The sequence below is a fragment of the Colobus angolensis genome, unplaced genomic scaffold (genome assembly GCF_000951035.1).
Source record: "Colobus angolensis palliatus isolate OR3802 unplaced genomic scaffold, Cang.pa_1.0 Scaffold134, whole genome shotgun sequence".
Taxonomy (NCBI): Eukaryota; Metazoa; Chordata; class Mammalia; order Primates; family Cercopithecidae; genus Colobus; species Colobus angolensis.
This window is the reverse complement of record NW_012114422.1, coordinates 2,432,353-2,454,211: the sequence shown is the minus strand read 5'-3', so window position 1 is coordinate 2,454,211 and position 21,859 is coordinate 2,432,353. Positions and strand designations below refer to the sequence as shown.

At 43.7% G+C, this 21,859-nt stretch overlaps 1 protein-coding gene across 1 annotated transcript in view; it reads left to right on the top strand.

The window, feature by feature from the left end:
- The window catches only part of SERINC5 (serine incorporator 5), a 156,785-nt gene extending 136,525 nt beyond the window's left edge, over positions 1-20,260 (top strand). The window contains exon 12 of the mRNA XM_011934331.1: positions 20,202-20,260. Coding sequence (XP_011789721.1) covers positions 20,202-20,226 — 25 coding nt within the window. The 3' untranslated portion in view covers positions 20,227-20,260. The remainder of the gene's footprint in view (positions 1-20,201) is intronic.
- Positions 20,261-21,859: the final 1,599 nt, after the last annotated feature.

The following is a 21,859-nucleotide window of genomic DNA, read 5'->3' as shown; positions in this document are numbered from 1 at the left end:
TCTGCCGGCTGTATAAGCATTGGTACTGGCATCCGCTCGGCTTCTGGAGAGGCCTCAGCAAGCTTTTACTCATGGTGGAAGGTGAAGTGGGAGCAGGCACGTCACATGGCAGAACAGGAGCAGGTGGGGAGAGATACCACACACAACCAGATCTCATGAGAACTTACTATTGTGAAGACAGCACCAAGCCGTGCCGGATCTGCAACCATGACACCTCCCACCAGGCCCCACCTTCAACGCTGAGGATTACATTTCGACGTGAGATTTGGGAGGGACAAATATCAAACCATATGAAGACTCCACCAACAGCCTTCTCACTGCTCTTCAGTCTTCTGTGTGTTACTTGGTCCCAAACATGTAGCATTTGGTGTTAGCTTTTCATTGCAGTAGTATGTCACGTTCTGGTGTCAATTTTTATTCTAGTCCCCTATTGCTGTGTAATGTCGACCTGAAAGAAAGAACTAAGGGCCAGGCATGGTGGCTCACACCTGTAATCCCAGGACTTTGGGAGGCTGAGGTATAAGGATCACTTGATCCCCAGAATTTGAGACCAGCCTGACCAACATAGTGAGACCTTGACTCTACAAAAAATTTAAAAACTAGCCAGGCATGGTGGGAAAAAAAAAAAGAACTAAGGCAAATGCATATAGGTAAAGAGTTTATTTGGGCCAACTTTGAGGATTGCAACCTGGGAAGCACTTACATACAAAGTCCAGGAGGTGCTCCAAGTTGGGGTGGTTACAAGCAGATTTTAAGGAACAAAATGAGGAGATACAACAAGGTGGTCTCAGCATGTTCATGTAGAAACACCATTAGTTAACAGAAAGAAGCTAACAGATGATGAGCTAAGGAGTACAGCACTTCTTGGAATAGTCATCAGTTTGTGATTAACCCAGACCTGGAGTTCTTCACAGAAGCAGGAGGGGATCTAGGAATTTCAGGAGAGTAACTGTGGGGTCTCGTGCCTACTCCCCTCTGGCCTGTGCTATTTAGTTCATCTCTATTTGTCTCTTTTGTCATCAGTAACAAATCACCCTAAAACTTAATGGTTTAAAACCACAATTGCTATTATTTGCTCATGGTTTGGGGGTGAAAAATTTGTGCAAAGCATGTTGAACATGGCTTATCTCTGTTATCTGGTGTCTGCAGCTTCAGCTGGCTGGCTTGAAAGCTGGGGGCTGGCAGAAATGCTCAACTAGGCCGAAATGGCTAGGCCTTGGTTCTCTTCTACATGTCTTTCTCCACATGCCTTCTGGATTCCAAGAAGGAGCATTTCAAGAGGTGAAAGGAGGCCGGGCGCGGTGGCTCAAGCCTGTAATCCCAGCACTTTGGGAGGCCGAGACGGGCGGATCACGAGGTCAGGAGATCGAGACCATCCTGGCTAACATGGTGAAACCCCGTCTCTACTAAAAAATACAAAAAACTAGCCGGGCGAGGTGGCGGGCGACTGTAGTCCCAGCTACTCGGGAGGCTGAGGCAGGAGAATGGCGTAAACCCGGGAGGCAGAGCTTGCAGTGAGCCGAGATTGCGCCACTGCACTCCAGCCTGGGTGACAGAGCGAGACTCCGTCTCAAAAAAAAAAAAAAAAAAAAGAGGTGAAAGGAAGGTTTCTAAAACAGTTCCGAAGGCCCAGCCTGGAATTTACAGTATTACAGAATCTAGTTACAGAACTAGATTCTGTTGGTCAGAATTGGTTTAGGGTCAGCCCAAATTCAAGGAAAAGGGAAAGAGACTCCATCTCTTCTTAGGACAGTGGCAAGATCACATTGCAAAAGACTGTGTGAAGTGTGAGATATTTCTGCTGCCATCTTTGGAAACACAATTTACCACACCCTCAAAATGGCTTCCCATCTCCTTTGAAGTAAAAGCCAAAGTCTTTACAGTGGTCTACAAAACCTTGCGTGACCCATTCCCTATCCCTGCCTCAACTACCCTTTGCCCACTCTGTTCCTGTATTACTGGCTCCCTTGCTGGTGTTCAAATCCAGGAGGTATGCTCCTCCTTCCCCCTCTCCACCACAGGCTCTCTGCACATACTCTTTCCCATACTGGAATGCTTCTCCCTTGGATAGCACTTGGCCCATTCTGTCACTGTATCAGTCTGTTCTCACGCTGCTAATAAAGACTTACCTGAGACTGGGTAATTTACAAATGAAAGAGGTTTAATTGACTCACAGCTCCACATGGCTGGGGAGGCCTCAGAATCATGGCTGAAGGAGAATGAGGAGCAAAGTCACGTCTTACATGGTGGCAGGCAAGAGAGCGTGTGCAGGGGATCTACCATTTATAAAACCATCAGATCTCATGAGACTTATTGACCATCATGAGCATAGCATGGGAAAGACCCAGCCCCATGATTCAGTTACCTCTTACTGGGTCCCTGCCATGACACATGGGAATTATGGGAGCTACAATTCAAGATGAGATTTGAGTAGGGACACAGCCAAACCATATCAGTCACCATCCTCACACTCTTCCTCAAATATGTATTACCTTTTCAGTGAAGTTCTCCCTGACGATTCTATGTAAGATTTCACCCTCTCCCTGAATTTCCTATCCTACTTTACTGCTTTATTGTTTTCTATAGTACTTATCACTATCCAGCCAACTATACATATTTTCTTACCTTTTCAGTTTGTCTTCTGTGACACTAAAATTCAAGCTCCCTGAGGGGTAGGGATGTGTTCACTCCTCTATCTCCAGTGTCTAAAATGATGCCTGGTACATAATAGGTGCTTAGTAAATAGGTGACAAATGAATACATGAACAAATGGATGGATAAAAGAAAGAAGGATTTGTGAATGGCACTAGTGAAAAACAAGACATTATAGTGCCTTGTGAAGGACTTTTAAATGCCAAATGAAATGTCTAAATTAAATTTAGGGAACGGGACATAGGAAAGGGTGATATATAGGTAGATGGTAGATGATACCCTTCTAGGCATATGTAAAGATAAAGACAGGTGCTGGAAAGAAGAGATTTGAGTATCTGAACTTAAATTATATCAAGGTTATGACAAACTGGGAAGACGTAATTACAGATAGAGTCCTGTTGTATTGCCCAGGCTCAGACTCCTGGACTCAACCAAGTAGCTGGGACTACAGATGCAAGGCGCCACATCCAGCAATATATTTAGTAATTAAAATGCCTTATTATTTTTTCTTTTTTTTTTTTTTTTGAGATGGAGTCTCACTTTGTTGCCCAGGTTGGAGTACAGTGGTGCAATCTCGGCTCACTGCAACCTCTGCCTCCCAGTTTCAAGTGATTCTCCTGCCTCAGCCTCCCAAGTAGCTGGGATTACAGGGCCACCAGGACCGCCTAATTTTTGTATTTTTAGTAAAGACGGAGTTTCACCATGTTGACCAGGCTGGTCTCGAACTCCTGACCTCAGGTGATCCACCTGCCTTGGCCTCCCAAAGTGCTGGGATTCTAGGTGTGAGCCACCACGTCTGGCTAAAATGCTCTTATAAACCAATAAGAATATAATAGAAAAACAGTTGGTAAAAAAAACCATGACACTATCCTTTAATCTTACTAGTAATTAAGGAAATTATATTTCACCTATCAAATGGAGATTGATTTTCAACTAAGCACTGGAGACAATGTTGAGGAAAACTGCATTTTGTATGTTGTGGTGCAAATTGCCTGGCACATTTAGCAACATGTATCAAAACTGTTAAAAAATGACACACCTTCTGACCTGGCAATTCCAATTTAAGGAATTTCCCTAAGGAATTAATACTAAATAGTTTCAATTATTTAGTTACAATAATATCATTCAAATAGAGTTCATAAAAGCAAAATAATAGAAATAATTTAAATTCACTTAGAATATCTATACATGGAAATGTTAACATAGCTAATAAATATAGTGCTGTAGAAAAATATCTTATTGAATGTGTTCCGAATGCCTTGTAAAAAATAATTTAGATAACTGTTGCCAGGCACAGTGGCTCATGCCTATAATCCCAGCTACTTGGGAGGCTGGGATAGGAGGATCACTTGAGGCCAGGAGTTCAAGACCAGCCTGAGCAACATAATGAGACCCTGTCTCTAGAAAAAATTGTTTTAAAAATTATCCAGGCATGGTGATGCACACCTGTAATCCCAGCTGCTCTTGAGGCTGAGGCGGGAAGATCCCCTGAGTGCAGGAGGTGAGTTCCAGGCTGCAGTGAGCTATGATTGCCCCACTGCGCTCCAGCCTCAGTGACAGAGGGAGACCCTCTCTCTAAAACAAACAAACAAAACCTTTATACAGTGCTATCCAAGTTATGCACACATGCATAAATGTACTCATGTGTGCACATGGACCCAAAGGAAATGTACCCAAATGTTCACCTACCATTCTCTCCTCACAGCGGCATCTCCTCCCTGCTTTTCCCCCTACACATTTTGGGAAGTTTTCTAGTAGGAGCAGCTATGTCCTTTCCATACAACTCTCCTGTCATAGCTTCAGTTGATTGATCCAAGAGTGGACTTTCCATCTGAGCTGGACAATCAGTGTCTTTCTGGAAATTTGGACTTGAGACTGAAAGAATGCACTTTGCACTTTGAAATGGCTGCTGTCTTGAACCAAGGAGTTTGGAAACTTAAAAGATGTTGTTAGTGACTGTTTTAGCCTCATTGACATAGAAGGAAAGTCAATTTGCAGAAAGATATAGGATTAAAACAGCTGTGCAGAGGAGCAATTGTGGAAGAGAGGAGAGGGAGGGAAAGAGTAAGAATGAACGGACTTCCTGGATTTCCTTATTATGTTCCAGTCTGCAACTCTAATCCATTCTAGAGGCCCAGCTTGATAAAATAATAATGATAGCCAATGTTTATTGAGCACTTAACGTGTGCCTGGCATAATTCTCACAATGATCCTATGGACGTTACTGTTCTAATCCCCATTATGGACATGGAGAAAAGGCAAACTTTTCTTAACATCCTTACTAATTTGCTTTCATAGAAACTGCCAGATCTTTCCTCTCTCCCCAGTTCCCTTTCCCACCTCCTCTTTTCTTCACTGCCTCTCCTCCCCACGAGATCTTCCCCTTCAGGTCAATCTTTCCTTTCCATATGCAGTGCTTTCTCTGGGCTTCTTTATTTGTGTAACCATTATATCAGTAAGGAATTACATTTGATGAATGGACCACAGGGACTTAAACACCTGGGATGTTGGTTCAGCAGCTCAAGGACGTCAGGTCAAAGATTACGGTGGATTTCTAGTTTCCCCTTGTGGCCCCCAGGAGCTGCTTTGCCAATCCATCTAATCTGCATTCCAGTCAGAAGACTCTGAGGGCACTGGGCTCCCTGGAGCATGTTTTAGGGTAGGAAATATCAAGATGAGTCTGGAAATATCTTCTTATTGCCAGAAAACAAACATAAAGACCCTTGGAAGATGAGCTAAGTTACGTCTAGTCATAAAGTTTTTCTAGAAATAAGTTTTGTAACCATTATAGTATTTTGTGTGTATTTTTCTGCTCTTTATGGTAAATAAAGAGACTGATTCATTAGACTCAAAATATTAGTAAAAATTTATAAGATACTGATAACTAAGTTTGAAATAGTGTTCAAATTTTTTTTTTTTTTTTTTTTTTTTTTTTTTTTTTTTGGAAACGGAGTCTAGCTCTGTCGCCCAGGCTGGAGTGCTGTGGCCAGATCTCAGCTCACTGCAAGCTCCGCCTCCTGGGTTCACGCCGTTCTCCTGCCTCAGCCTCCCGGGTAGCTGGGACTACAGGCGCCGCCACCTCGCCCGGCTAGTTTTTTGTAGTTTTTAGTAGAGACAGGGTTTCACCGTGTTAGCCAGGATGGTCTCGATCTCCTGACCTCGTGATCCGCCCGTCTCGGCCTCCCAAAGTGCTGGGATTACAGGCTTGAGCCGCCGCGCCTGGCTCAAATGTTTTAATTGCTATAATTTATTAAATTTGTAGGGTTAAACTTTTTAAGTTCAGTATGTTTTCAGTGTTTAAGATTTTGCTTTGTTGTTTTTTTCCTCGAGAAATCAATTAAAATTAGATTGTGGTTTGAAATGTCTAAAACTTAATTTTGAAAGTTTCATAAATATTTGGGAGCACTTTATCAAACTTACAAGCCAGTTAGGTATTCATCAAAACCAAATAAAAGTAGATAATAAAATATTAACAAAATTGATTTATAAATTAACAAGTTTAGTCTTCAAAATTAAGTTTTAAAATATATAATTTAAATATATAAAATATAAGTTGAAATTAAAGGTAATATTTATTTCAATGCATAAAGGCTCCCTTCAGGCATAAGAAAAACTCAGTTGACGTTTTGGAGGTAGGTGGTATCAGTTAGTGTCAGTTAAGTTATGCTGTGGTAACAAGCAACACCAAAACCCTCAGTGGTTTACAATTACTAAAGTTCAGTTCTTGCTCACATTACGTGTCAATTATGGGCTACCTGTAGCTTTGCTTTAGGTTTTCCATCTTGGGACCAGCAGTCTCTATCTGGGATATTGCTGGTTTCATGGAAGAGAGAATGAACATAGTAGAACCACAAGATGAATCAGAGCTTCTGCTTAGAAGTGGCACACATCACTTCTGTTATCATTGCATTGGTCAAAGCAAGTCTCATGGCCACTCTTGAGGTCAACGAGGTGAGGATAGGTAATCCTCCCACAAGAAGGGACACTTCAAATCACATCTCTAAGGCTGATGCAATGAAGCAGAGAAGTATTATTTTCCCCAGGGTGGGGCAGCAAATATTTTGAGTAATAAAATCTACTGTAATGGGGAATAGGAGGTTTTTAAAAAATTCTTACAACTTTGTATTTTTCCCTGTCACATAGGCTGTCAGTATATCCTAACATAGAAGTGATTGTGATTGTGTCTGGGTGTTGGAATTATGGTGATTTTAATCTTCTTCTTTGAAAGTTTTTGACAATGAGTATATATTAATTTTGTAGTCAAATTAAAATATTTTAATTAAAAATTTAAATTATGCCAGGCATGGTACCTCATGCCTGTAATCCTATCACTTTGGGAGGTCAAGGTGGGAAGATGACTTGAGCTTAGGAGTTTGAGACCAGCCTGGGCAACATAGTGAGACCCTGTCTCTATTTTTATGTAAACAAATAGGCAAAAATGTTGATGAAAAATTTTTTGTAACCAAATTAAAATTTATAAACTTCATTTGTACAAAAAAGGCAGTGGATAACTAACTAGTTTTTAATATAGGAATGGTAGTATATATAGAACAGTGTTTTAGAAAAATACATCTCACAACATTGAAGAAGAATGTGTGTTGGAGATTTTGTGTTTTAGATATATCTCAATCTGTCAGTTTTGAAAGAATGTGGCTATGAAATGGAGTGTGTTTGTTAAAGAAATAAGTACATCAGTAAATGAATGTTGGTTTGTTGGGTGGAGAAAGGCTTAGAAGCATCTTGCACTAAAAGATACATTCGTTTGTGGTTATCTGGCTGATGTCATGAAATTCTGACTTACACCACCGGGGAAGATTACATTTCTCTTTGGCAGGAAACTTCAAATTTAGTACAGCTTGGACCTCACTGCATAGTCATAGTAAAACCTTTTGTACTTAATTGACTCTTTGTTCGCTTCTGGCTTTATAGTGGCCTTCCTGATGAACTAGCTTTTTATAATCCAAATTGGATCTGTGCCTACTAGATTGTTTCTGTCCCAATTCTATTTGGTGGTCAAGACTGAATCAGATTATCAGTTCCTCCTTCTTTCATTTTGACTTTTTGTGTATTCAGCTGAATTTTCGTTATAATGACTCCAAAGTACTCTTCTCTTCCTTTGTCTTGTGGTCACAAGAAAAATCACAAGATCACATTGATGGATGACTCATGAGCTCCTCATCTTTCTGATAGAGTCTCTGAACTGAACCAACTTGAGTCTAGGTTTACAGGAAGGCTCTTGATTTAGCCTTGTGATTCTGATGAATAGATGGCCGTAGAATTTATCTCTCTCTCTCTCAATCTTGCTTTTCTTTTGCAACTAATAACTTTATTTACATCGATTTTCCTCCCTACCCAACCCACTGCATGTCCTTTTCTTGACCCAGGTGATGACATTTGTTAAACCAGTTTGCTCTTCTCCATATCCAAGGCTGCTCTTGTAGGTCACCATTGTAACTCCACAGTTAATGCAGCAACTGCCCAGCTGAGTCTTCCCATGAGACATCCCCGATCCATTCCAGTCACGGTGAGCTTTCAATAATGCAAATCAAGTCATCAAGGTCATTCCTGTGTAGAAAGTCCGTTGCCTTCATCATATACTTATGGCTTTCAAGTTCCTTCATATCTAGTCTCTGTCCCCCTTTCTAGCCTACCTCCCTGTACTCTCACTCCAGTATGCCTCATGTCAACCAGATACTACTTTTGGTCTCCTCAAATGCCTTTCCTTGACAGTGAACCTTGTTTCTGCCTGAAACACTCTTTATTACCCTATTTCTATCAAACTCCCTGATTTTCAAGGTTCATTTCAGGCAGCATGCTCTCTAGGAAGCATTTCTTGGCAGCCTGATCCTCAGCCCAGCCTCTGATCTGATTTAGGCCATAGACTGAGCATAACATGTTTCACAGCATTGTATTGTTCGTTTATATGATGGTATCTCCTCACATTGAGGGTAGAAATTGTGGTTTTGGTTTTTGTGTTTGTTTTACCATTGTATACCTAGCATAAGGTAGGTATAATTGCTAAATGAATGAATGGATAGATGCCTACACAAGGAAAATTGCTCACTAGACCATGTTGGTCAGTAACAGGTACTGGGAGGCACAGAGTCTAAGAGTCTAGCATGTGACACATGACCACTGTCTCACTGTGCCATCAGGAATGGAGTGGACCCCTATTGGGATGTCTGTCTCCCTACGTGTTTGGTGGAACCATCCCCCTTCTCTCCCCTCCCCTCCACACGGTGACAGGGATGGGCTCCTGATTGCCATGTTCATAAACAAGACTACCCGCAACTACTCCCCACCGTGGGTGGGAGCTGAGCACTGTTAGTAAATTGATCTTGGATGGTGCCTGACCCAAGGTGGTTCAGTCTGTGTCCTTCTCCAGGAACTTGGAATCAGGACATACAGAGAGTTGTCTCTCTGCAGGTGACAAGATAAGCACAGATCCTGTCCATGGTCATATTTTTGGCCATTTGGACCAGAGAACCCTGTTTGCAAGAAGACAAGATTTCTAAGATCTGAGAGAGAGCAAGCCCTGATTGCTTTTCCAGACTCTGGCTCTAGGGTTTTCCCATGGCCGCGCTGCTTTCCTGAGCTTGAGGTTCCATGAAGCACTCCTGCATCCTTACATGAAATTTCCTTGTATTTAAGCCCTAAATCTCCCTGAAATACAAGGACTGTGGAAATAAATGAAGACCACCCAAATGAGAAAAAACAAAGCCTACTATAGAGAGCTTGCAAGGTAGTTAGCCACCATCACTTGTGTTTGGCAGACACTTAAAGGCAGGCAGAGATGTGGAAAAGCCTTGTAGTAGAAAAAGGGGAAGACTCTGGGCATGCCCTGAGACTGCTGGCATGGGGAAGCTGCAAGTGGGCCAACTAGAAGTACGGCGTGCTATGTGATTGGTTAGGGTTGCCCATTTGACTTTCTCTGGTTAGTCCAAAGTTGGAGGTAAGGGCAAAAACTAGGGAGGCTGTCAGTTTATTAATCGAGTCCTGGCCATTTGGGACACATTGCTAAGGGGGTTATTGCTTTGCTTCCTGGACTGGTTACTGCAGATGATGTGTTGGCTTCCCAGGCTGGTTGCCACAGATTGCGGGTCAGGGTTCGATTTTGATATCTAGTCTGGCCATCTGCATATTCAGTATCTCATGACAATACCTCTCTCTCCTTCCTTCACTGGGAGGCTTTGTAAAACCTTCTGAAATTTACCTGGCTAAGTGCATAATATGTGCAGGAACAGTTTCAGCTTTTGGAAAGGGAGGATGTTTTAGAACAAGAGGCACAGAAACAAGGATATATGTGCCAGGCCAGGAAGCATTATTCCAGGACAGGATATCAGAATAAGCTACCTTCCCTTTCCATAACTTCCAGGTCTGGTGGAAAGGGGAGGTCAATACTGACGGACCCCGAACATTCTCAGGTGCCAGGACCCACTGGGAGAGTGAAGGTGAGCACACTGGGCTTTGAAGTCATTTTGCTCAACTTTGTTTTCCTTGACAGCAGCTCCACTTCTAAGCTTTGGATTTGGGGGCTGGTCAGACAGGGAGCTGGATTATCTCTGTTCAAAGAGCTGCAACTGATGCCCAGACTATGTCATGTCATCACCATAAGGGCAGGAAGCTCCCTAACAGACAACTGAGCACAAGGAACCGAGCAAATATAAAGCCAGGAACATATTCAGATATCATCAGTTTTTATTAATAAAAAATAAGTGAGGAAGCTGGGCACGGTGGCTCACACCTGTAATCCCAGCACTTTGGGATCCTGGGATCCTCCCAGCTGAGATGGAAGGATCTCTTGAAGCCAGAAGTTTGAGACCAGCCTGGGCAACATAGTGAGACTCCATCTCTATAGAAAAAATAATAATTAAAAAAAAAATCAGCCGAGTATGGTGGCATGTGCCTGTAGTCCTAGCTACTCAAGGGATTGAGGTGGGAGAACTGCTTGAACCCATGAGTTTGAGGTTACAATGGGCTATGATCGCACCACTGCACTCCAGGCTGGGAGAGTGAGACTCTGTCTCAAAGAAAAAAAAATGATGACAAAACAGATTTAGAGAATGTATTAGTTTTTTTATTGCTGCTGTGACACATCACCACAAATTTAGCAACATAAATTTATTAGTAGACAGTTCTGTAGTCAGAAGTCCAGGCAGGCTTGCATGAGTTCTATGCTCAGGATAGCACAGGACTGAAAATCAAGGTATTGGCTGGGCGGAGCTTTTACCTGGAGGCACCAAGAAGAATCTGCTTCCAAGCTCATTCCAATTATTGGCTGAATCCAGTTCCTTACGGCTGTAGGTCTGAGGTTTCTGTTTCCTTGCCAACTGTTAGGCAAGGGGCCACTTTCAGTTCCTTGAGGTATTCCTTCTCATGTGGTCCCACCATCTTCAAGAAGCAATGGCACTTGAGTCTTCCTCATACTTCAAATCTCTCCGAATTCCTCTTCTGTTGTGTAAAGGGCTCTTGTGATTAGATCAGGATCACCCAGATCATCTCCATAGTTTAAGGTCGACTGACTTGAAACTGTAATTACATTTGCAGAATCCCTTCACAGGAGTACCTAGATTTGTGTTTAATTAAATAACCAGGGAACAGGAATCTGAGGGAGGCTGTGATGGTTAATACTGCGTGTCAACTTGATTGGATTGAAAGGATTGATCTTGGGTGTGTCTGCGAGGGTGTTGCCAAAAGAGACGAACATTTGAGTCAGTGGGCTGGGAAAGGCAGACCCACCCTTAATCTGGGTGGGCACAATCTAATCAGCTGACAGCCCTGCTAGAATATAAGCAGGCAGGAAAATGTGAAAAGAGAGATGGGCCTAGCCTCCCAGACTACATCTTTCTCCCGTGCTGGATGCTTTCTGCCCTCAAATATCGGACTTCAAGTTTGGACTGGCTTTCTTTGCTCCTCAGCCTGCAGACGGCCTATTGTGGGACCTTGTGATCGTGTGAGCTAATAAACTCCCCTTTATATTTATATATTGATATATATATTCCATTAGTTCTGTCCCTCTAGAGAAGCCTGACTAATACAGAGATCATCCCTAGAATTTGTCCTACTACAGAGAGATCGCAGTTTACACCATACGGGAATTGTGAATAGAACAAAATGTTTGCTCACATGTTGGGTACTGTGGAATTATTATTTGGAGGTGGAGAAAGGGGGTGAACATTTCCTGACTGATATGGTTTGGATGTGTGTCTCCTCCAAATCTCATGCTGAAATGTGATCCCCAGTGTTGAAGGTGGGACCTGGTGGGAGGCGTTTGGGTCATGGGGCAGATCCCTCATGAATGGTTTGGTGCCCTCCCTGAGGTAATGAGTGGGTTCTCACTCTATTAGGTTCACATGAGAGCTAGTTGTTTAAAAGAGCTTGGCATCTCCTCCCCTCTCTCTTTTTCTCTCTGTCGCCATGTGACACACCTGCTTCTGCCACGATTGGTAGTTTCTTGAGACCTCACCAGAAGCAGATGCTGTGCCATGCTTGTACAGCCTGCAGAACCATAAGGCAAAATAAACCTCTTTTTAAAATGAATTACCCAGTCTAAGGTATTCCTTAATAGCAATGCAAAATGGATTAACACACTGACTATTGGTTAGTTGTAAAATAGATCCAAAAAGTGTATGATATAGTTTAGTTGGCCCCCCCAAATCTCATATTGAGATGTAATCCTCAGTGTTGGAAGTGGGGCCTGGTGTTTGGGTCATGGGGGTGTTCGCCTCACGCCTTGGTGCTGACCTTGTGATAGTGAGTGAGTTTTTGTGAATAATCAGGGGACAGCAATCTCAGGGAGGTCATCCTGAGATTCCTCACCACCACGCCCACTCTCACTCTTGCTTCTGCTCTGCCATGTGAGATGCTTGCTCTGGCTTTAAGTAAAAGCTCCCTTACGCCCCCCCAGAAGCTGAGCAGATGCCAGCACCTTGCTTGTGCAGCCTGCAGAATCATGAGCCAATTAAAACTCCTTTCTTGGCTGGGCATGGTGACTCACACCTGTAATCCCAGCACTTTGGGAGGCCAAGGTAGGTGGATCACCTGAGGTCGGGAGTTCAGGACCATTCTAACTAACATGGAGAAACCCTGTCTCTACTAAAAATATAAAATTAGGCAGGTGTGGTGGTGCATGCCTATAGTCCCAGCTTCTCAGGAGGCTGAGGCAGGAGAATCACTTGAACCTGGGAGGCGGAGGTTGCAGTGAGTCGAGATCACACCATTGCACTCCAGCCTGGGCAACAAGAGCAAAATTCTGTCTCAAAACAAAACAATAAAAAGCCCCCAAAACTCCTTTCTTTACAAATTGCCCAGTCTCAGGTATTTCTTTATAGCAATGCAGTTATTTCTTTTTTTTTTTTTTTGAGTCAGAATCTCACTCTGTCCCCCAGGCTGGAGTGCAGCCTGAATCTTGGCTCACTGCAACCTCTGCCTCCTGGGTTCAAGCAATTCTTATGCCTCAGCCACCTGAATAGCTGGGATTACCGGCATGTGCCACCACACCTGGCTAATTTTTTGTATTTTCAGTAGAGATGGGGTTTCACCATGTTGGCCAGGCTGGTCTCAAACTTCTGGCCTCAAGTGATCCACCTGCCTCGGCCTCCCAAAGTGCTGGGATTACAGGTGTGAGCCACCACGCCCAGCCACAGGTATTTCTTTAAAGCAACTACATTATAACCTAATATGGTATATGGGCTTATTTCTCATTTGCAGAAAAGTCCAAGGCAGGCATTAAGGTTGATAGATAGCTTTCCTCTACTTAGTAACTCAGGCATCCAGGCTCCTTCCATGTTGTAGATCCCCAATTCCCTAGAGCCTATCACCTGCATCCAAGTGATGCAATACAAAAGAAAACATGGAGGAGGCATATCTGTTCTTTAAGCCTTCACCAAGAATATGTACTATAACTTAGAACCATATCCCCTTGGTGAGAACTAGTGTGGCTGTGCCTGGCTGCAAAGGGTGCTGGGAAATACAGTCTAGCTGTGTATGAACAACAAGAATAAATGGATTGGTGAATAGTAGCAGTCTCTGCCTCAATCTACCATGAGCTGGCACTTCACGTAATTATCACTGAATTAACACCACAACCCTGGCAGGTACATCCCCCCTCTAAAGAAGAGGAAGTTAAGATCCAAAAAAATGAATTGACTTGCCCAAGGTCCCACAGCTATTATGTGGAAGACCCAGGATTGGACCCTAATCCTGTTTAATTTCTAAACTCTTACTCTTTCCAGTATTACATATTGACTCCTAGGTAGCAAGCCCCTGCCTAGGTTGGACTATAATTTGATTGCTATGGTTGAATCAGAATTACCAAAGGGGGATATTTAAAATGGTTGGTTCCTATCCCCACTCTACTGAAGCTTTGTTTAACCAGCCTGGTAGAGGCCCCAAAATGTGCATTTAAACAAGCTCTCTGGGTTATTCAGATGTGCTGTAATGTTTATAATATACCAGAGCAGCTTTCCCTTCTGGGATGGGGAAATCATTAAGGTAAATTCCCAGTTGTAGTCTGGAAAAGTCCCCCTCTCTGGGATTTGGGATCATAATCTATTTATGAATTTCTGGAACTTCTCCAGTGTAGCTGACCTCCCATCTGTAGGAATGACATCATGTGGAGGGATTCAAAGAATGGTAACAACAGTGCAGTGAGTGCAATTAGTTCTATGTGGCTGCCCTGGTGGCCGTATTCTCTGCTGACAAACCCACCCAGCTGATCCCTGCACTGCTTAGGTTGGGGTCACTATTGGCTGCTTCTAATTCCCTTCTTTAGATCCCTGTGGAATCTTACATATTGGTGATATTGGCTGTCTAGGCCACTTGTTCAGTCAGTTTGTCACCTCACCTTCACTAAGGATGGACTGATTGTAGACTTGTGCTAGACTTGTGAAGGAAGCAAAGATAACTCCTGCTCCTAGGAGCTTGTAGCCTAGTGGGGTAAACCTACCATTAGTAACGAGAGCTACCAATTATCGAGTATTTTAACATATTAGCTTATTTAATTCTATCAAACAACCCTGGGACATAGGCATTATTGGTCCTTTTCCAGAAGCTGAGGTTCAAAGATGTTAAATAACTGAATCAAGGTCATCCAACTAGTGAGTGGTGGTGGGGCTGGTATTGGAATCCAGGTCGGTCTACTTCTAAAGTCCATGTTCTTAGGTACCCCGAGTAGAGGACCAAATGTTGGTGTAATGGACTGAATATTTATGTCTCCCCAAAATTTATATGCTGAAATCCCAGCCCCCAAGGTGATGGTATTTGGGAGATGATTAGTTCATGAAGATAGAACCTTCATGAATGAGGCTGGGTGTAGTGGCTCGTACCTGTAATCCCAACACTTTGGGAGGCCGAGGCAGGTGAATTGCTTGAGGCCAGGAATTCGAGACCAGCCTGGCTGCCTGGCCAACATGGCAAAACCCTGTCTCTACAAAAATAAAATAAAATTAGCTGGACATAGTAGTGTGCGCCTGTAGTCTCAGTTACTCAGGAGGCTGAGGTGGGAGGATCACTTGAGCCTGGAAGGCAGAGGTTTCAGTGAGCCAAGATCGTGCCACTGTTCTCTAGCCTGGTGGCAGAGTGAGACTCTGTCCCAAAAAAAAAAAAAAAAAAAGAGAGAGAGATTAGAAGCCTTATAAAAGAAAGAGTGATCCCTGGCTCCTTCCACAATGAGGACATAGTTAAAAGACCTCACCAGATACTACAGCTTCCAGTGCCATGATCTTGGACTTTCAAGCCTCCAGAACTGTGAGAAATAAATGCTTGTTGTTTATAAGCTACCCAGTATCTGGTATTTTGTTATAGTTGCCTGAACAGTCTAAGATAGATTGTTCCCAAAATGATGTCCATATCCTAATTTCCAGAACTGTAAATGTTAACTTTGCAGATGTAATGAAATTAGGGATCTTGATTTGAAGAGATCACCCTGGATTAGCCAAGTGATTTTTTTTTTTTTTTTTTTTTTGAGATGGAGTCTTGCTCTGTCACCCAGGCTGGAGTGCAATGGTACAGTCTCAGCTCACTGCAACCTCCGCCTCCCAGTTTCAAGTGATTCTCCTGCCTCTGCCTCCTGAGTAGCTGCAATTACAGAAGCCTGCCACCACGCCCAGCTAATTTTTGTATTTTTAGTAGAGATGGGGCTTCACCATGTTGGCCAGGCTGGTCTCAAACCCCTGACCTCAAGTGATCTGCCCACCTCAGCCTCCCAAAGTGCTGGGATTACAGGCATGAGCCACTGTGCCTGGCGTGACAAGTGTTTTTATGAGACACACTGAGGAGAAAACAGACTTAGATGAGATGATAAGAAGACTAGGTAGAAACAGGAGTGGTGCAGCTACAAGCCAAGGAATGCTGACAGCCACCTTGGCTTGTAGCTGCAGCAGCTGACAGCTGGGAGAAATAAATAATAGATCGCCCCCTAGATCCTTCGGAGGGAGCACAGCCCTGACAACATAGTACTTTCAGACTTCTGGTCTCCGGAACTGTGAGAGAATAACTTTCTGTATTGTAAATCACTGGCTTGTGGTCATTTTTTTTTAAAATAGCAGCCTTAGTAAGACTAATACATTCTATTTGTTTTATAAAAGCAAAACCACAAGGCAGCATATAATTCAAGGCTGAAGGAGTGTGGCATGCTGACAGATGGTAAGAAAAACTGAGTATCAGAGAAAGACACAAAATCGAGTCAGTGACTCTGTGTGGTTATCAGTTAGTATGTGTCCCTTTCTCTTGTGTCCAACTTATGTCATCACCATCACCTATTATTGAGCACTTAATATGTACTAGGTCCCAAGCTAAATGCTTTGCCTAGATCGCCTCAGTTAAGCCTCGCACTCATTCTATGAGGTAGGTGCCAGTATTTGCCTATTTTACAAATGAGGAAACTGAGGCTCCGAGAGGTGAGGTCCCATCTGCGGTTGGACAGTGAGTAAACAGCAGAGTGAGGACCAGAACTCAAGTGTGTCTTACTGCAGAGTCTTGGCTTACGTGGTTCCTAGCCATCTTCTGTGTTAGTTTGTTCTTCTGCATATGCTTAGTCATTGTAATTAAGAGCTCTGGGCCAGGCGCGGTGGCTCACACCTGTAATCCCAGCACTTTGGGAGGTTGAGGCGGCAGATTGCCTGAGATTGGGAGTTTGAGACCAGCCTGGTCAACATGGCGAAACCCCATCTCTACTAAAAAATACAAAAAATTAGCCAGGTATGGCGGCACTTGCCTGTAATCCCAGCTACTTGGGAGACTGAGGCAGGAGAATCAGTTGAACCCGGGAGTCAGAGGTTGCAGTGAGCCGAGATTGTGTCACTGCACTCCAGCCTGGGTGACACAGCAAGACCCCATCTGAAAAATAAAAAGAGCTCTACAGTTTGCGGTGATTTGCGCCAGCGGGAGTGGAATGAGGCATGGCTCTATGAACCCGAGTCCTGTAGTGTACAACATCCTCCTCCAGGCCAGAGCAGCCTGCCTCTGTGGATGTTTGTTAATGAACGAGTGAATATACGGGTTGGGCTGCCGGCAGAGCTCTGCCTATCTCAGGGCTACAGGAGGCATTTATGTCATCCTCTTGGCAGGTATGCCACTAGTGTCTGAGCTCCGTTACTGAGCTTCTTCCCACTGTGGGGGAAAAGGCAGGTGAGCCTGGCTCTCACTCTCTACCTCATCCACGAAGCCTGGAGAGTGGGGAAGGAGGAGTATGGAGATATAGCATGCAAGTCCCAGGGAAGGGAACTGAGAAAATGGACTGAAGTTTCTGATGAGGTTCATAGTGATCTGGGTGGCCTGGGCCTGTCCCATTCTCTGTCCAGAAAGAGGAGGGGAACACAAGGTAAGATTTTAATTTCTTTTTGTCCCCAGAAACTATCAGTGTTGTAGACTTAAGGCCCCTTACGAATATCCTTTTTGCAAGAGGGGATGGAAAAATCTCTGGCCCCAACTCTGACAGGAAAGCCTGGTTTTAGCGTTGAAAAGGTGATTGAATACAGCTTGCTTTTCTCCAGGGAAGAGAGACAAGATGGAGTGCCAGAGAGGCCTAAGGCAAGGTGCCTATTTTTGCATTGCTGCAGCAACGTGGAGGCTTTCTGCCCTGCCTCACACCCCTCATCCATCAGCCCCAGCCTTCCCCATCATGATTTTCCTAGATGAGGCCTGACTGTTGATTTCTTTCACATGTGTGTGTAATTAACATCTTCTATCCCTTTCAGTGTTGAATTAACTTAGTGACCAACTCATTAAGGACTGCTTATCAAGGCTTTCCTTCCTTTCTATAATTTTACCCATTGTCAGCTTTGACAGAACTCCCACTGAAGGTTTGTCAAAGAGCCATTAAAGAGTTCTAAATGGTCTTGTTTGCAGAGGGCACCTGCACTTGACCTCTATTTATACTTTTTGTAGTACTCTTGCCTGGCTTCAGAGATGGAACTGGGATTGAAATTATATTTACCAAACATCAACATATTGATATTAGACCTTAAAATAAGAAAGTGTAAAACAGCAAACATCTATAGTCTTTTTGCAGTAAGCAGTAAACTCAGGAAATTTTTATTCATTGATTTCTTCCTTCAACGGAATTGTGATTAAGAATACCTGTTATTTGTCAAATTCTAAGAATATGAAAAAGAACAGATTCTACCCTCAACTTACTCAAAGTCTAGACAGCAAAGCAGAAAATAGCAAATAATTACTATATGGTGTGATATGTACCACAGCCTGAAGAGAAATGTACTGAAAACTGAGAATTCAAAAAATATTGAATTAATGGTTGATGGGTTCATAATAAGCAACTACAGTAAATGAGGAATATTAGAGGGTTATTCTGAACCTGCTAAGATCATTGGAGAGGACAAGCTTGGACGATAGGTCTGGTTCCTGGGTTGGGTAATGAGAAAGGCTGGGGCTGGACCTGGGGTGCATTTGAGCTATACCATGTGCCCCTAGTTTCACCCTAGCAGCAATGATCCTTGGCAGCAGTTTATCTGCTTTATTTCTCCCCACCCCATTTTTATAGTAAAACATCTGCTAAAAATGATGTCAGTAAAAGCAGTCCCCATAGTGAAGTTGAATGTCATTTCTGGGACACTGGGTGTGTAACAGTCGCACGTAGGGAGTGGGTGGCTCCACTTTCCCTAATCAAAAATAGGGAAGACTTGGCATTGAGCCAGGAGGGTTGGGCAACTGGATTGGGAGGCAGAAAATCAGTCATTGTCTCTGCCTTTTCCCTGGTTTATGGAGTGTCACAGCTCCAGAGATACACCTTTCTTGTCTATAAAATGGGAATAATGTTTGCTTCCACCTTACTCATTTAAAAGCATTTCTTACAATTCCTAGTCGGAGTTATTTGTCAGAAAGCTTTTGTGGCTGGTGATACGGTTTGGCTCTGTGTCCCCAGCCAAATCTCATCTCAAATTGTAATCCCCCCACGTTGAGGGAGGGACCTGGTGGGAGTGATTGGATCATGCAGGTGGTTTCCCCATGCTGTTCTTGTGATAGTGAGGGAGTTCTCACAAGATCTAATTTTTTTTTTTTTCTTTGATGGAGTCCCACTCCGTTGCCTAGGCTGGAGTATAGCGCCATAATCTTGGCTCACTGCAACCTCCACCTCCCAAATGTCAAGCTATTCTCTTGCCTCAGCCTCCCAAGTAGCTGGGGTTACAGGTGTGTGCCACCATGCTGAGCTAATTTTTGTATTTTTAGTGGTGATGGGGTTTCACCATGTTGGCCAAACTGGTCTTGAACTCCTGACCTCAAGTGATCTGCCTGCCTCAACCTCCCAAAGTGCTGGGATTACAGGTGTGAGCCACTGCACCCGGCCGTGATCTGATGGTTTAAGAGTGGCAGTTTCTTCTGCATGCTCTCTCTCTTCTGCTGCCATGTAAGATGTGCCTTGCTTCCCCTTCACCTTCCACCATGATTGTAAGTTTCCTGAGGCTTCCCCAGCCATGCAGAACTCTGAGTCAATTAAACCTCTTTTCTTTATAAATTACCCAGTCTCAGGTAGTCTTTGTAGCAGTATGAAAACAGACTAATACAGACGGCCAACATTTTGGTCAGGTGAAGATGTTTCGCTTTCAGTTGTTTGTTTGGGCCCACTTCTTATAACTTAACACGGAGACAGTGCTGAAGAAATGGGGCCTAGGGCAGGTCATTGTTGATAGAGGGAGGGATCCTGGGAACATTGGGTTATCTTGAAGGCACCCAGAGATGGGAGTGTGAGTGGAAGTACTCAGAGTCTGGCAGCAAAGGCACCTGGCCTGCGGAGCCTCGCCCACAGGCGTGGGAGTGGAGGCACAGCATGGCAGAGGTTATGGGTGGGTGCCATCAGGTGGTGATGCATGATGTGGTTTGGCTGTGTCCCCACTCAAATCTCAACTTGAATTGTATCTCCCAGAATTCCCACATGTTGTGGGAGGGACCCAGGGTGAGGTAATTGAATCATGGAGGCCAGTCTCTCTTGTGCTGTTCTCGTGACAGCGAATAAGTCTCATGAGATCTGATGGGTTTATCAGGGGTTTCTGCTTTTTCTTCTCCCTCTTTTTCTCTTGCCGCTGCCATGTAAGAAGTGCCTTTTGCCTCCTGCCATGATTCTGAGGCCTCCCCAGCCATGTGGAACTGTAAGTCCAATTAAACCTCTTTTTCTTCCCAGTCTCTGGTATGTCTTTATCAGCAGCGTGAAAACAAACTAATACAATGCATATCCCCTCGTGCCCCATCCTTGCTCTCCTTAAAATGCGAGTACTGAGGATGCGTCCAGACCTGTCACAGAAGAAACATGAATGGCTATGCCACTCAGAAAAAAGTGTTCAGCCACACGAGAGTTAAGCAGAATGCGGACTAGAAACGATACTAGTTTTACCTACCAAATTGGGAAAAAATAAAAGAAGATAATGGACAATGCTGATCATGTCTTGAAACAGGCACTACTGCTAGAGGGGATGAATTTGTTGAAGCTTTCTGGAAACAATTCAACAACATCTATCATGAACTTTAAGAATATTTAAACTTTTGTTCCAATATCCCAATCCTGGAAACCTATTCTAAGGAAAAAAAGAGATTACAGGGTTAGAGATTTCAATAAAAACATGGCCAGAATAAAATTATTTATATTGGAAAAAGAATTAAATAACTTCAATGCCTCCAAATAGGGCAAGCATCAAGTAAACAATAAAAACATCCATAGGATAGACTATTATGCAGCTATTAAAAACATACATTTTTTTTTTTTTTTTGAGACATGGTCTCACTTTATTGCCCAGGCTGGAGTGCAGTGGTGTGATCACAGCTCACTTCAGCCTTGAACTCTTGGGCTGAACTGATTCTCCCACCTCAACCTCTTGAGCTCCTGGGACTACAGGTGTGCACCACCATGCCCAGCTAATTAAAACGATTTTTTTTTTTTTTTTTAAGAAATGAGGTCTCATTATGTTGCGCAGTCTGGTCTTGAACTCCTGGGTTCAAGTGAACCTCCTACCTCGGCCTCCCAAAGTGCTGGGATTATAGGTGCGAGCTATTGCACCCAACCTAAACATCATATGAAGGGGCAGCCTGCTCCTCTACACCTGTGGGTATTTCACGTCAGGTGGGACAAGAGACTGAGGAAGAAATAAGACACAGAGACAATGTATAGAGAAAGAACAGTGGGCCCAGCAGACCGGCGCTCAGCATACGGAGGACCTGCACTGGCACCGGTCTCTGAGTTCCCTCAGTATTTATTGATTACTATTTTCACTGTCTCAGCAAGGGGAATGCGGCAGGAGAACAGGGTGATAGTGGGGAGAAGGTCAGCAAGAAAACATGTGAGCAAAGGAATCTGTGTCACAAATAAGTTCAAGGGCAGGTACTATGCCTGGATGTGCACGTAGGCCAGATTTATGCTTTTCTCCACCCAAACATTTTAGTATAGTAAAGAATAACAGAGCAGCATTGCCGTCAGCTTTTCTCACCTCCAGCCACAGGGCGGTTTTCTCCTATCTCAGAATAGAACGAATGTACAATTGGGTTTTATACCGAAACATTCCGTTCCCAGGGGCATGCAGGAGACAGAGGCCTTCCTCTTATCTCAACCGCAAGAGGCCTTCCTCTTTTACTAATCCTCCTAAGCACAGACCCTTCATGGGTGTTGGGCTGGGGGATGGTCAGGTCTTTCCCATCCCATGAGGCCATATCTCAGGCTGTCTCAGTGGGTAGAAACCTTGGACAATACCCGGCTTTCCTGGGC